We start from the raw sequence: 17,033 nt of genomic DNA, 5'->3' as shown, positions 1-17,033 counted from the left end.
TGTAGGGAACCAGACATCAGGAAGACCAAGACAGCACCAGATGGACGACCAGGTGAATTACCTGGAAGGTCTGAGGACTGAAGGCAGCTTAAACAGAAAGAATGGAGGCGGCTTATGGAATCAGCGTGTAGTCTGCAGAGCCACGGATCACTGGATATGTGTGTATCTGCTTTTGCATTGATTCACTGCTCCTATGCAGAATATTCCTACACAGAATCTCAGATAATTAGGTGGTTTTACGTTTCTCGCGCAGTTTACTACTAGAAGACAACGATAATTATAGGTCCAATAATAATGGAAGGGCCGGCCTGTGTGGCCGAGCGGTTCTAGGCGCTTAAGTCAGGAACCGCGCGACCGCTACGGTCGCAGGTTCGAATCCTGCCTCGGGCATGGATGTGTGTGACGTCCTTAGGTTAGTTAGGTTTTAAGTAGTTCTAAGTTCTAGGGGACTGATGACCTCAGATGTTAAGTCCCATAGTGCTCAGAGCCATTTGAACCATTTGCCAATAATGGAAGGGCAGAAATATTAAAAAAAAAATTAGTCTTATATTGATCTTGTAATATATTTGTAAAACATGTAAGTGGTTTGTCAAAGTGAGAATTTTAAGTACTGACTCTTTCCCATATTTGAAATCGCAGATATTCTGCAAAGATATACACAGTATCGAGCATTCGATCTCTAAAAGAATGTCTTTGAACAGGCTCAGTAGACTGCTAGTAGAAAGCTCTTTGAGGTGCCAGTTGAGATGGACCAAAGAGAAACAAATAGATTGTATTGTTATTTGACGAATGTTCGGTCTGAATAGTCACAAACGGTCGAATTTTGGACGCGGACGGCAAAGAGACGCTGATAGTTATCCATTTGAACCAATTTTAGAGGGGCCAAACTTGACACGTATGCCAGAAATGAAATGGAGTGTTACAGAAACCAAACGCCAGTGCAAAACCCGGCCAATACACGGAACTGGATAGCACTACATCAGAGCCGCCGCTTGAGAATTGTGTGTAAAATGGGCTGCAGTGAGAGAGGGTATCGGATGAACCAGCGATAGCGGCATAGTGACTTTATCAGAAGAGGCAGCGTATGTAGTGAGGCACTACGGTACCAATGGGTGTGCTCGGCTTCACATATTACGAATGGGTGGACCATGGAGGGGGAGCGGGGAATTGAACATTGTTCGTTTAAAACATTTTTAAATTTATTGGGTCACAAAATTGTTATTATTACTAATGCAAATTGAGCACCAGATAACTGTTAAGAGCCAGTCGAGGTGGCCGAGCGGTTCTAGGCGCTTCAGTCTGGAATGGCGTGACCGCTACGGTCGCAGGTTCGAATCCTGCCTCGGGCGTGGATGTGTGTGACGTCCTTAGGTTAGTTAGGTTTTAAGTAGTTCTAAGTTCTAAGGGACTGATGACCTCAGATGTTAAGTCCCATAGTGCTCAGAGCCATTTGAACCATTTTTTAACTGTTGAGAACTAGAGTGGTTTTAACAAGGTAATCACTATTTCATTAGAAAGAACATAGAACAGAACCGTTAAAACTTACAAGATGGATAACAGAATTTGGGTGCTGTTTCAAGGGTCGTTTAAGATTTAACCAAACGTCCTTGAAATCTGGTTACGCAGGATAGAGCGGATCAGGCTATGGTTGTGGAGGCGTCCGTAACCAGTTACTGTCAGCTGCACAAAACACACAAACTTTTATTTTCCTAAGAACCATTTAATTACACATTGCCTTAAAAGGATCAAAATAAAACAATATGGCTGAAGGCCTACTTAAGAAAACTTGAGATATATCCTGGGCTGAAGGCCCAAAACCACATCAAAAACAAGAACGGCTGAAGGGATGAACACAAGTTATAAGAAAATTGCTTCAAAGAATACAACCAGCTGAAGGCCTTACTTAAAAAATACTTCACACAACACATTGAACAACTCATGGCTCAGGGCCTGGATAACAAGAATTTCAGATACAGCAAATTTAAAAAAAAAAATCATTTTAAACAAATGAATCTTCAAATTTTAATTTAAGACTGTTGAAGGCATTATCTTAAAAATGTTTCACGTAAAAGCGCGGCGGAAGGCCACACACTGGACACTGAACAACTCAGGGCTTAAGGCCTGGATAACAAGAATTTCAGATAGAACAAACTTTCAAAATTTAGTTTTTAAACAAATCAATCTTCAAATTTTAATTTAAGTCGGTTGAAGACCTGTCATTGAGTTTCTTTTGGCGGAAAACCAGGGCATCGCAGATATTCATAGACGCTCGTGGAATGTCTTAGGAGGACCTGGCAGTGAATAAAAGCACAGTGAGTCGTTGGGCGAGGCGTCTGTCATCATCGCAACAAGGTGGCGCGAATCTGTCCGATCTCGAGCCTGCCGCAAACAACAGTGACTCCTGCACTTCTCGAACGTGCGGACACTCTCATTCGGTGTGACCGTAGGATCACAAATGGACGTCCCTGTTGGTAGTGTCGACAAAGTCGTCTACCAGTTGGGGTAATCGAAGAATTAAGTCGGCTGGGTTGCTCGCCACTTAATAAAAGAAGATAAAGAACAACGGAGGACCATCTACGGGTAATTGCTTTGGCGTTACGAGACTGATGGTCGCAATGTTTGGCCTAACAGTGTCACAGACGATGAAACATGCGGTCACCACTTCGCCAATCCACGGAGTAGCTCCACATCACCTGTCCTCCGAAGAAAATGTTCAGAGCCGCAGCCTCGGCCGGTAGAGTCACGGCGACGGCCTTGTGGTACTCTGAGGGAGATATTCTGTTTGATGTCTACCTTCAGGCTGCGACGATCAGCTCGGAAGGGTATCGTTAGACACTTATTAAATTGAAGAAACGACTTCAGCGTGTTTGCCGCTGCAAAAATGCGAACGACTTCTTCATCCCCATAACAAAGCAAGGCCTCACACGAGTCTGCGCGACCGAGACTATCTCTCAAAACGTCTTTGGAGTGTTCTTCCTCATCCACCCTACAGCCCAGAACTCTCACCTTCCGACTTGTATCTGTTTGGCCCAATGAAGGACGCACTCTGGAGAAAGCAGTACGTCGATGATTGGGAGTTTATTGAAGAAGTAACCCATTGGCTCCGACGTCGACCAGAAAAGTGGTGATTATGCCGTGTGACTACGGCCCCCCTGTCGGGTAGACCGTTCGCCGGGTGCAAGTCTTCCGATTTGACGCCACTTCGGTGAATTGCGAGTCGATGGGGATGAAATGATGATGATGATGAGGACAACACAACACCCAGTCCCTGAGAGAAGAAAATCCTCGACCCAGCCGGGAATCGAACTCGGGCTCTTAGGATTGACGTGCTGTTGTGCTGACCACTCAGCTACCGGGGGCAGACAGAAAAGGAACACCATGCGTGCATACACACCCTCCCAGTAAGGCGACCGTAAGGGCGCCACATTGAACGAAGATTATGTTGAAAAATAGGATTTCGAAGGTAAAAGACTGGAGAATAATGTGCTGTATTGGAAACGTGAATAAATTGAACCTGCTTTCAGAAAAAAAAATGTGTTACATTATTTATTGAGCGCCCCTCGCACTTTTGGTGACGGAAGCTTACGTTTTGACGAGGTGACAATTATTGAATTATATGAAAAAACCTAAATTAATTACAAACTACGGCGTACACACGGTTTATTCAAAATGTAAACGTCACTGCAAGTAAACGGCACACTATTCGGATTTAGGTTATATCACGTTGTATATGCATGCCACCATTCGGGATGATGTGGCGCAAACGACTAGCGAAATTCTGCATGAGCCGCTGCTGTCGATAGCCTCCTGAGTGGCTGTTTTCACCTCAGAAATGGTTTTGAGGTTATTACTGTACACCTTGTCTTCAATACAAGTCCATAAAATGCAGTCGCATGTATTCACCTCCGGATAACATGGCTGCCAATCGAGGCCCACATCACTGGCCTCTCGGTACCATCGGAGCCAGAACGCGGTCCTCAAATTTCTCCTCCAGGACATCAAACAGTCACCTTCTTCGATGGGGTCGGCCTCAGTCTTGCATGAACCACATCTTGTCGGAATTAGAGACACTTTGGATACTGAGGATGAAATCATCTTCGAAACCCTTAAGTACCATGCAGTAGTCATCGTACCTTCAAGGAATATCGCAACGATTATTCTGTGACTGGACGTTTCACACCATACAGTCAGACGTTGAGGGTTAAGAGACATCTCGATCGTGGAATGCGGATTCTCAGTGCCCAAAATGAGCCAGTTTCGCTGTGTCGAAACATCGCTGATGTCGATGACCTCCTGAATGGCTGTTTTGAGCCACCTCATCCAAAGCTAAATTGGGCTTCGTCGCTAAACAAAACCACGCATTCGCATACTAATTCACATCACGCCTCGCCGCCAACCGTCCAGATTGAACGTCCTCACGCAAACCGTTCAGACGTTATGCCGTTTTTTTTCATATGGTTTAATAATTGTCACCCTGTACATGAGTGCCAAGACGTTTGCTACCCCTACTACTCATATATTAGCAAACAGCACTCGAACTGGCTACATGTGGGTCGGAAAATAATGTACAGGCACGCTCTAGCGGTTTAGGACATGGAGGCGGGTTCGAGCGCGTATCCTGAAGAGGGGAGCTGACAGCAGGTGTTTCCGGCAGAGACGCTGCGGCTGTACCCGGTGGTGGCCGGCGCGTACCTGGAGGAGTGCACTCAGACGCACCGCCTCAGCGGCCCTGGAGGCTCCAGCGTCGTGGTGGAGGCGGGCACCCACGTCGTTGCGCCGCTCTTCTCGCTCCAGAGGGACCCACGACACTTCCCGGAGCCTCTACGGTTCATTCCGGAGCGCTGGAGCCCGGAGAACAGCGCGGGGCGACACCCGGGCGTCTACATGCCCTACGGAGCGGGCCAGCGTCGCTGCGTGGGTGAGTCTGGCTGACCGCGCTTCCCCCTGAGTGCCCACAACAAGTAGGGGCGCCGCGGGCGGTTGCATCTCGTTTTAATTTCTCGGTCTCTATCCTGAAGCTTATTGGCCACCACGAAACAAGGGCCTGTAAACTACTTAGGCAGTTAACCCGGGAACAGTCGTAAATAAGATACCTCTAGTCCAGATGCTCCCAACCTTTCTTAGACCATTACCTCTGAGTGCAAGTAGACATTAGCGAGTACCCCCAACCTCCCCCACCTCCTGCAGTCTCTTGCCGCAACCCCGCCCGTTCCCCAACACATTGTCACCAACTTTAACACCTGACTAAACTCGAGGATGAAAAACTTTTCTTGGAACACATTTCTCTTTAAAATGGTGGAACATGAGTGATACTTAGTGTGTGTGTATGTGTGTGTGTGTGTGTGTATGACGAAGGAATTCATGGTGCGTCGAAAGTGCTATCCACAACTCCTTCTCAGATAAGAAAGCTAACTATCCACAATGAGGGTAGACAGTTGTTAGAAACGTGGTTCCCCGCCATTACTCCTCTCCATTGCGGTACTTACTTGACCTGCACACTGCAGCCGCATTTAAAGTCAACCAAGTGAAAATGTGTACAGTGTACTTGCTGTTTGTAAATCACTTCATTGCTGCACTTCTGAACGGGCAGAAATTGGAAGATTTCAGGCTGTTAATGCTTTGTGTCTGACCACAGCCCCGGTCATTAATAGTAATACTGCTACTACTACTACTAATAGTAATAATAATAATAATAATAATAATAATACAGCAGCAGCAACAAATCAACAACCCAACCAATTACTAAAGATAACAGAAGTATTCAGCAATGATATAAATATGGCTTTCGGAACAGACAAACGTAAGAAAAATAGCATAGTCAAGGGAAAACACACTAAACAAGAAGATTACTTATTGGATAACCACAGGGACTGCACAGAAGCGATGGAAAAAACAGATGCTTATAAATATCTAGGATACAGGCAAAAAATAGGAATAGATAATAAAAATATTAAAGAAGAACTAAAAGAAAAATATAGCCAAAGACTAACAAAAATACTGAAAACAGAATTGACAGCAAGAAACAAGACCAAAGCTATAAATACTTATGCTATACCAATATTGACCTATTCATTTGGAGTAGTGAAATGGAGTAACACAGAACTAGAAGCACTCAATACACTTGCACGATCACAATGACACAAATATAGAATACATCACATAGATTGAGCAACAGAAAGATTCACGTGGAGCAGAAAAGAAGGAGGAAGGGGATTTATCGACATAAAAAACCTACATTATGGACAGGTAGACAATTTAAGAAAATTCTTTATAGAACTAGCACAAACTAGCAAAATACACAAATCAATCACTCATATAAATACATCGGCTACACCATTGTAATTTCATGACCACTTCTACAACACTTTAGATCACATAACATCAACAGATACAGAGAAAGTAAATTGGAAAAAGGAAACACTACATGGAAAGCACCCGTATCATCTAACACAGCCACACATTGATCAAGACGCATCCAACACATGGCTAAGAAAAGGCAATATATACAGTGAGACGGAAGGATTCACGATTGCAATACAGGATCAAACGATAAACACCAGATATTTCAGCAAGCATATTATTAGAGATCCCAATACCAAAACAGATAAATGCAGACTTGGCAAACAACAAATAGAAACAGTAGATCACATCTCAAGCGGATGTACAATACTAGCAAATACAGAATACACCAGAACACATGACAATGTAGCAAAAATAATACATCAACAACTTGCCACACAACATAAACTTATAAAACAACGTTCCCACATACAAGTAAGCACCACAAAACGTACTGGAGAATGATGAATACAAATTATACTGGAACAGAACCATTATAACAGATAAAACAACACCACGTAACAAACCTGACATCTTACTCACCAATAAAAAGAAGAAATTAACACAACTAATCGAAATATCCATACCCAATACAACAAATATACACTAGAAAACAGGAGAAAAAATTGAAAAATACATCCAACTGGCTGAGGAAGTCAAGGACATGTGGCATCAGGATAAATTTGACATTATACCAGTTATACTATCAACTACAGGAGTCATACCACACAATATCCACCAGTACATCAACGCAATACAGCTATCGCCAAACGTATATATACAACTACAGAAATCTGTAATTATTGATACATGTTCAATCACCCAAAAGTTCCTAAATGCAATGTAACATATACCGTGCAGTTAAAAGGAAGTCACGCTTGATCAAGCTCAGCGTCACTTTCCATTTTTAACCAGACATAACGTCTGAGAAAGGAAAGAAATAATAATTATAATAATTCTGTGGTGCTACAGAAGAATGCTGAAGATTAGATGGGTGGATCACATAACTAATGATGAGGTATTGAATAGAATTGGAGAGAAGAGAAATTTGGGGCACAACATGACTAGAAGAAGGGATCGGTTGGTAGAGCGCATTCTGAGGCATCAAGGGATCACCAATTTAGTACTGGAGGGCAGCGTGGAGGGTCAAAATCGTAGAGGCAGACCAAGACATGAATACACTAAACAGATTCAGAAGGATGTAGGTTGCAGTAGGTACTGGGAGATGAACAATCTTGCACAGGATAGAGTAGCATGGAGAGCTGCATCAAACCAGTCTCTGGACTGAAGACCACAACAACAACAACAACAACAATAATAATTCTGTGTACGGCATTACAGTGGACTTCATGAATTTGCTGCTGTGTCGTGTTGCCAATTAATTCATTTATCTGTTTCGAAGCTAGAAATGAAGCAATTTGTGAACTACTGCAGGTACTGTCTGCAACACGGAGAAGACATGTTCTCGAGATATTTAGCATTTTTGAGCTATACGTCTCACTTTTATCATCAGCGATTTCCGTGACAAAGCACAACATCGTGTGTAGTGGGTGGACCATTTCAGGAACCTGTAACCAACACCGCATTAATGTTATTAAATGAGAAGAAAAGATATTATTGACAACTGATATAATTATTAATAGAATCTTACAAAATTATAATAATAGTAACGATCTTTTGAAAATAACTTATTTCCTTGACTGAAACGGAATCGAATCGTTCAGTTTTTACTCCTCAGAATAATCCATTTTACCCCTCAGGGGGTAATTACCCCCAGGTTGGTAATCACTGCACCAGTCTGTAGTTCACTTTTCCACATTTCCAACTTTCCAAAGGTACTAGGGTCATACTGAAAGTAGTGAATAATAATTTTTAAATCTCGTAACACTTATCTTTTCTAGAGAAACCAAGTACATCATCTTAATCTACAGATATTTGCATTGATTTATTGTATATAGTTCACTAGTTTATGATTCACATATTTTATCTTAGTTAATCTTACATCGCATTTACGCTGAAGTACTTCCTCTCGTTTTATTCCTAAATCTAACACTAACATTTTTCATCCCTCGAAAAGGAGATGCTCTGCAGAAAGACTAGTTTAAAATCTTTGATCCTACAAAATTTCACTGCACCACCTTTGTACCTCATGATTCCATAACACTCGAAAACAGGTCAGCACAATGGCGACAACGCGTTGTGGAGTATACTCTGCTCATGTGTGCAACCCACGACAAGTAGTGCTATTTGGATTCTACGATACACAGGCGAAGGAGTAAAACTACACTTCTGGTTTACAGTGGACCTGAAGATAGGGGAACAAGAATTGCCCTGAAAGTAGTTGTTTGAAATAAATTTCTTTGATAATATCGCTGGAGTGGTTCGTTTCCTTTATTTTTGCCACATTACTCGTCAAAAAAATCAATACCTTCATTTCGCAGTCTGTGAAGAAGGTTTTGGCTGGCGGTTCTTCTCTGAAGTTTATGGCCTTCGGTCAACAAACATGGGACACAACGGGCACAATCTTCTCTATGACCCAAGCTTTGAGTCATTTCTTGCACTGCACTGTGTCCTACTGCAAACCTAGCAGCGGTTTCACTCGCTGTAACACACCTGTCTTCTCTATCGAGCTCAACGCAAGCTTTCTCCTTGTTGCATTCCATGGAGGCAAATAGCAGGCGACAGCTGTGAGGCTCATCTTGAATTCTCGTTTTCCCATCTTTGAAGACTGCTAGCTCCCACGCAGAGCATACGCACGTTGAAATGTGAGGTGAATTTCGAAATCAATGTTAGCACGCTGTCGAAACGAAACGTTGATGTACACCATTTAGCCTGTCGTAAGGTGGTAGACACTAATGACGTCACAATACGGAAACGTGTGAAGGAAGTCCGTAGATTACGATCCTGCAGTCGTTTTTCTTACATCGTTGAAATTTGAATTTCAACAGTGGAAGAGGTTCATTACCAGTACCCGGGAAACTGGAACTGTTAAATGATGATGATGGTTCAAATGGCTCTGAGCGCTATGGGACTTAACTACTGAGGTCATCAGCCCCTTAGAACTTAGAACTACTTAAACCTAACTAACCTAAGGACATCACACACATCCACGCCCGAAGCAGGATTCGAACCTATGACCGTAGCGGTCGCGCGGTTCCAGACTGTAGCGCCTAGAACCGCTCGGTCACCCCGGCCGGCAATAATGATGATGATCACGCGCACAAAATTATAACATTTCGGTAACATTGTACCCTTTCCCCTGTACGTAGAACAGTTCACAATCAAAGTGGCTTCCGCATTTCTACAAACTCTGTCTCTATAAGACGTCGGCTCTACCGAAAAAAGATAGTTTAGCTCGCCTTAAAATACAAATTTAAATATTCCACTCGCCACGCGCTTTTTGAATACGAGCGGCACACAAACAATCACTAAACAGGAACAGATAAAGCAAATAATTTACTAATGCTAACACGAAAGTTCGGTATAATACGGTACGAATCAAGTACGACCACAGTCCTACTCTTTTTTTATTCTGATTTATTTATTGAGTCATCAGTTTTCTGACTGGTTTGGTGTGGCCCGCCACGAATTCCTGTCCTGTGCCAAACTTTTCGTCTCAAAGTAGCACTTGCAACCTACATCCTCAATATTTTCTGGTTATATTCCTATCTCTATCTTCTGCTACAGTTCTTACCTTCTACAGCACCTTCTAGTACGGTGGAGGTCATTCACTGATGCCTTAACGGAAGCCCACCATGTACCTTCTTCTTGTCAGTGTTTTCCATATACGCCTTTCTTCGCCGATTCTACGGAGCACCTGCTCATTCCTTACCTCATTAGTCTACCTAACATTCAAAAGTCATATGTAGCACGACTTCTAAAATGCTTTGTTTCTCTTCTGTTCCGGTTTCCCCACAGTCCATGTTTCACTGAAATAAAATGTACGCCTCCAAACGTACATTCCCAAAAGTTTCTTCCTCAATGTATGCCCTATATTTTACAGTAATAGACTTCTCTTGGTCAGGGTTGCATTATTTGTTTGTGGTTTTTGTGCCCTCCTTGCTCAGTCCGCCATGGGTTGTTTTGCCGTCTAAATAGCAGAAGCCCTTATTTTCATCTCCTCCGTGATCCCCAAGTACTGATGTTAGGTTCCTGGACATTCTCATTTCTGATACTTCTCAGTGCGAATAGCAAACGAAACGGTCACTTTTGGACCTGTACGAGGTGCATTCAAGTTCTAAGGCCTCCGATTTTTTTTCTAATTAACTACTCACCCGAAATGGATGAAACTGGCGTTACTTCTCGACGTAATCGCCCTGCAGACGTACACATTTTTCACAACGCTGACGCCATGATTTCATGGCAGTGGCGAAGGCTTCTTTAGGAGTCTGTTTTGACCATTGGAAAATCGCTGAGGCAATAGCAGCACGGCTGGTGAATGTGCGGCCACGGAGAGTGTCTTTCATTGTTGAAAAAAGCCAAAAGTCACTAGGAGCCAGGCCAGGTGAGTAGGGAGCATGAGGAATCACTTCAAAGTTGTTATCACGAAGAAACTGTTGCGTAACGTTAGCTCGATGTGCGGGTGCGTTGTCTTGGTGAAACAGCACATGCGCAGCCCTTCCCGGACGTTTTTGTTGCAGTGCAGGAAGGAATTTGTTCTTCAAAACATTTTCGTAGGATGCACCTGTTACCGTTGTGCCCTTTGGAACGCAATGGGTAAGGATTACGCTTCGCTGTCCCAGAACATGGACACCATCATTTTTTCAGCACTGGCGATTACCCGAAATTTTTTTGGTGGCGGTGAATCTGTGTTCTTCCATTGAGCTGACTGGCGCTTTGTTTCTGGATTGAAAAATGGCATCCACTTCTCATCCATTGTCACAACCAACGAAAAGAAAGTTGCGCGTCAACATTGCTTGGCAACATGCCACACGGGCAGCCATGTGGTCGTCCGTCAGCATTCGTGGCACCCACCTGGATGACACTTTTCGCATTTTCAGGTCGTCATGCAGGATTGTGTGCACAGAACCCACAGAAATGCCAACTCTGGAGGTGATCTGTTCAACAGTCATTCGGCGATGTCCCAAAACAATTCTCTCCACTTTCTCGATCATGTCGTCAGACCGGCTTGTGCGAGCCCGAGGCTGTTTCGATTTGTTGTCACACGATGTTCTGCCTTCATTAAACTGTCGTACCCACGAACGCACTTTCGACACATCCATAACTCCATCACCGCGTGTCTCCTTCAACTGTCGATGAATTTCAATTGGTTTCACACCACGCAAATTCAGAAAACGAATGATTGCTCGCTGTTCAAATAAGGAAAACGTCGCCATTTTAAGTATTTAAAACAGTTCTCATTCTCGCCGCTGGCGGTAAAATTCCATCTGCCATACGGTGCTGCCATCTCTGGGACGTATTGACAATGAACGCGGCCTCATTTTAAAACAATGCGCATGTTTCTATCTCTTTCCAGTCTGCAGAAAAAAAATCCGAGGCCTTAGAACTTGAATGCACCTCGTACTACACTTAATTATGCGCTTCGGTAGTATCCTTCTCGCTGCATTCAATTTCCAGTGACTCTCCCAACTCGGACGATACCAATTTCCTGCATTTTTTGTCTACGGTAGATAAGTGTTTAAATAACGTGCTATTTATATTTCGATTTCATTATTTGGATTGGCAGCTCCTTGTGTTTACCCTGTTTGTAGTTAAAATTGTAGGATGTAAGGTCCGCCAGTTATTCGGCGGACCTTAACTCCTACAATTTTTATGTTTTGGTTATTTCAATAAACATAGTCGGACCGATATTTTCAATAGAGTTTTGAATGTTCTCTGTCCCGTGAACTGCGCTTTCTGTCGTCTCTGTCCCATTAACGTGTTAACTTCCTTGAAACTGTTTATATGTTTACCATCTATCACAAAGCGAAAAAAGTGGACCAACTAAAACATTCATATTTCTTTACGTACTACACGAATATGTAATAAAAAATGGGGCTTCCTACTTACAAAACGCAGTTGATATCCATTTGACCTATGGCAGCGCCATCTAGCGGGCCAACCATAGCGCCATCTGGTTTCCCCCTTCAAGCTAGACGAGTTTCGTTGTTTGTAGTTTTTTAGTTTGATGCTAATTTCGTGAGATATTTGGCCTGGTGACTATCAATGGACCACCCATATATATATATATATAAAGAATTGGAGACAAACTGCCTCTTGATTTTACTCTCAAACTTGTCCTGTTCTTAGATCTTCCGTTATCTGCAAAGCCAATTTCTGATAACTGCTAGATGTTACACATTTTCTGCTACTATGTAGTACATTGACACAAGTGATTTATTCGAGACAAAGAGCTTCACAAATTGAGCTAGTCAGTAACGCGTTGGTCCATCTCTGGCCCTTATCCAAGCAGTTATTCGCTTTTGGCAGTTGGCAGCCCTCCTGAGGAGCATTGTGCCAAATTGTATTCAATTTGAGTGTTAGATCGTCAAAACCCCGAAGTGGTGGGAGGCCCCTGGCTCCAAACGTATTCAATTTGGGAGAGCTCGGACGACCTTGCTGGCCAATGTAGGGTTTGGCTAGTGCGAACACAAGCAGTAGAAACTTTGGCTGTGTGTAGGAGGGCAGTACCTTGCTGAAATGGAAGCCCAGGATGGCCTGTCATGAAGGACGACAAAACGGGACGTAGAATATCGTCGACGTACCGCCGTGCTGTAAGCGTGCCGCGGATGATGACCAAAGGGGTCCTGGTATGAAATAAAATGGCACCCAACGCCATCACCCCTGCCTGTTGGGCAGCATGACGGGTGACGGTCAAGTTGGTACCCTACCGCTGTCTGAGGCGTCTCCAGACACGTCTTCGGCTGTCATCGGGGCTCAGTTCGAAGCGGAACTCATCACTGAAGGCAAATCTACTCTAGTTAATGAGATTCCAGGCGGAATGTGCCCGGCATCACTGCAGGCATGGATGCTGGTATACCAAAGGCCAGCGGTAGCCGGCACAAGGGATGCCATGATCTCAGCCCCTTTTTCTGTGAGCCGCCCATTAGTCGTCGTTGTGGTCACTGAAGCTCCAGTTGCACGTCGGATCGAGAATAGTGATGAATTCTGGTCTCTGAGTGCCTCTCTGACGTTTGCTCTGCCATCACGTTCTTTCGTCTCTCTACGTCGACCGCTGCCTTATTGATGCTGTATTCGGCCATGGATCACACATTCCTGCCAACATTATCAAAGAGCAGCATCGCTCCTATTCAAATGTCGAGCGAGTCGCCGATTCCTCCAACAGGCTTCTTTAAGCCCAACTACTGTCTCAGGTGCTGACAATTGCATACATTGTTCACGCTCCTGCTTCGAAGAATAGCTACTGTCAGGCTGAGTACACGGAGTGAAATTCGTAAGCACTTTATGCCATAATATCGATATGTTCCATGTTTACTATCCTTGCCAGCAGTGAGATAAAATTCCGCTGCAGCATCACACTTTCATCCATTGGCCGATGAAGTTAAAATTTTTGCATTTTCCATCTATATATGTATGAATATCAGTTAGAAACCAATTTGCACAACTCCTTCTTGGTGTATCATTGCTTTTTGTCTTAGAGTGTTTATGAATGGTCAGTGTGTCTCTGTACTGAACTCTCTGTGTTCCTTAATGAATTTGTCTGTGGATTGTCTACCATTCTTACAGCTTTTCTGTGTTGCAGAGGACCCTCAGAGAAAAGCTTCAAGTTTTTCATCTTTCTCGTTTATTAAACTGAAAATTCACTTTAGAGAATGGTGACTGGTAGATATAATTTACTAACTCGTTTTCAAGAATTATTTCATTCCACGTGAAAGCAGTCCAACCCTGCTAGCTGTCCAGCGAAAGGCGCTTTTTAAAAGCGAAGGTATAAAATTACTGTGACATTCGTTTTTTGAAAACCCAGGTATTTCTAAGGGGGTGACCCAATATTCTGTTTATAGTTTTTAGCGAAACATCGCAACTGTAGTATACAGAAGGTTTACACTGAGGTGACAAAAATCATGGGATACCCCTTATATTGTGTCAGACTTCGTTTCCAGCAACTCGACGTGGCATGGACTCAAGAAGTCGTTGTTAGTGCCCTGCAGAAATACTGAGCCATGTTGCCTCTGTAGCCGTCCGTAATTGCGAAAGTGCTTCCGGTGCAAGATTTTGTACACGAACTGACCTCTCGATTATATCCCGTTTTGTCTGATGAGATTCGTGTCTGGCAGTCTGGGAGCAACTACTCGCTTAATTGTCCACAGTCTTGTTCAAACCACCTGCCAACAGTTGTGGTCCTGTGATGTGATGCACTGTTATCCAAAAAATTTCCACCATTTCTGGGGAACATGAGCTCCTTGAATGGCTCCAAATGGTCTGACCGGTTAAGATGGACCAGAGAACCCGTCTATTACATATAGAAAACCCCACACCATTATGGAACTACCACTAGCTTGCACAGTGCGTTGTAGACTACTTGGGTTTATCGCTTTTTGGGGTATGCACCACACTCGAACCCTACTATCACCTCTTACCAACTGATATGGTGACTCACCTGACGAGGACACGGTTTTCCAGTCGTTTAGCGTCCAGCATATATGGCCACAAGCCCAGGATGGGCTCTGGAGGCGATGTTGCCCTCTTAGCAAAGGCACTCACGTCTGTCTGCTGCCACAGCCCATTAAAGCCAAATTTCGCCGCACTGTCCCAACGGATACGTTCGTCGTGCGTCCCACATTAATTTCTACAGTTATTTCTGACAGTGTTTCTGTACGTCGCTGTTCTCGACCCGTTGTCCGTGGTGAGGGATAATTCCTGAAATTTGGGCTTCTCGGCACATTCTTGACACTGTAGATCCCGGAATATTGAATTGCCTAACGACTTCCGAAATGGAATGTCCCATGCTTGTAGCTCCAACTACAACTGCGAGTTCAGAGTCTGTTAATTCCCGTCGTGTGGAGATAATCGCGTCGGAAATCCTTTCACAGGAGTCACCTGAGTAGTAACAATAGCTTCGCCAATGCACTGCCCTTCTACAACTAGTGTAAGCAATAGTACTACCATGTAAATATGTGCGCATCGCCGGCACCTATGGCCGAGCCATTGTAGACCCTTCAGTCTGGAACCGCGCGACTGATACGGTCGCACGTTCGAATCCTTCCTCGGGCATGGATGTGTGTGATGTCCTTAGGTTAGTTAGGTTTAAGTAGTTCTAAGTTCTATGGGACTGATGACCTCAGATGTTAAGTGTCATAGTACTCAGAGCCATTTGAACCACTTTTGTGTGCATTGCTGTCCCACGACTTCTTCTGTCACCTCAGTGTTAAGTACTGTAGCTCGCTAGAGGTCCTAAGTGTTTTCACGTCGCATCTTCTTCTCAGCTGAAATCTTCTCGAAGACGACGATGAAGTTCGGGCTTGCGTCGCTGCTCGCCCAGTTCGAACTGAGCCGGTGTTCTCGGACCCCGGAGCGCCCGGCGAGAGCTCACCCGCTGGCGCGGCTGCTGGTTCCAGCCGAACCTCTGCGCGTCCGCGTGTCGCGCCGCTCCTGGTTCACCTGCGACGAGTGAGTGCTGACTCGCCTGCTGACGTGTCTCCAGCATCTCCGTGCACCACTCCTCTCCGGCACACGCACGCAGCACACCTGGAACTGACCCGTGGGATCCCAGGTGCTGACTCACCCACTGACACCTGCAGTACCTGTGTACACCACGTTTCACGGCGCACGGAGCACACCTGCGCTGAACTGCGAGGCCAAAACTGCTGACTTGGCTGCTGACATATGCATTACCAGTGTGCGCCACGTCTTTTGTTGCACCTGGCACTCCTGAAACTATGGCGTGTCCACGTGGGCATGACATATACATTACCAGTGTGCGCCACGTCTTTTGTTGCACCTGGCACTCCTGAAACTATGGCGTGTCCACGTGGGCATGACATATACATTACCAGTGTGCGCCACGTCTTTTGTTGCACCTGGCACTCCTGAAACTATGGCGTGTCCACGTGGGCATGACATATACATTACCAGTGTGCGCCACGTCTTTTGTTGCACCTGGCACTCCTGAAACTATGGCGTGTCCACGTGGGCATGACATATACATTACCAGTGTGCGCCACGTCTTTTGTTGCACCTGGCACTCCTGAAACTATGGCGTGTCCACGTGGGCATGACATATACATTACCAGTGTGCGCCACGTCTTTTGTTGCACCTGGCACTCCTGAAACTATGGCGTGTCCACGTGGGCATGACATATACATTACCAGTGTGCGCCACGTCTTTTGTTGCACCTGGCACTCCTGAAACTATGGCGTGTCCACGTGGGCATGACATATACATTACCAGTGTGCGCCACGTCTTTTGTTGCACCTGGCACTCCTGAAACTATGGCGTGTCCACGTGGGCATGACATATACATTACCAGTGTGCGCCACGTCTTTTGTTGCACCTGGCACTCCTGAAACTATGGCGTGTCCACGTGGGCATGACATATACATTACCAGTGTGCGCCACATCTTTTGTTGCACCTGGCACTCCTGAAACTATGGCGTGTCCACGTGGGCATGACATATACATTACCAGTGTGCGCCACGTCTTTTGTTGCACCTGGCACTCCTGAAACTATGGCGTGTCCACGTGGGCATGACATATACATTACCAGTGTGCGCCACGTCTTTTGTTGCACCTGGCA

General features: G+C 44.7%; 1 protein-coding gene across 2 annotated transcripts in view; it reads left to right on the top strand.

Annotated features, from left to right (window-relative positions):
- The window catches only part of LOC126199207 (probable cytochrome P450 6a14), a 124,111-nt gene extending 107,938 nt beyond the window's left edge, over nt 1-16,173 (top strand). For both annotated transcript variants that reach the window (XM_049935986.1, XM_049935985.1), the window contains exons 5-6: nt 4,655-4,918; nt 15,723-16,173. In XM_049935986.1, the coding sequence (XP_049791943.1) occupies nt 4,655-4,918; nt 15,723-15,910 (452 nt within the window). In that variant the 3' untranslated portion in view covers nt 15,911-16,173. The remainder of the gene's footprint in view (nt 1-4,654; nt 4,919-15,722) is intronic.
- Nucleotides 16,174-17,033: the final 860 nt, after the last annotated feature.

Source organism: Schistocerca nitens, chromosome 8 (assembly GCF_023898315.1).
Source record: "Schistocerca nitens isolate TAMUIC-IGC-003100 chromosome 8, iqSchNite1.1, whole genome shotgun sequence".
In the NCBI taxonomy this organism is placed as follows: domain Eukaryota; kingdom Metazoa; phylum Arthropoda; class Insecta; order Orthoptera; family Acrididae; genus Schistocerca; species Schistocerca nitens.
This window is presented reverse-complemented; position numbering and strand designations above follow the sequence as displayed.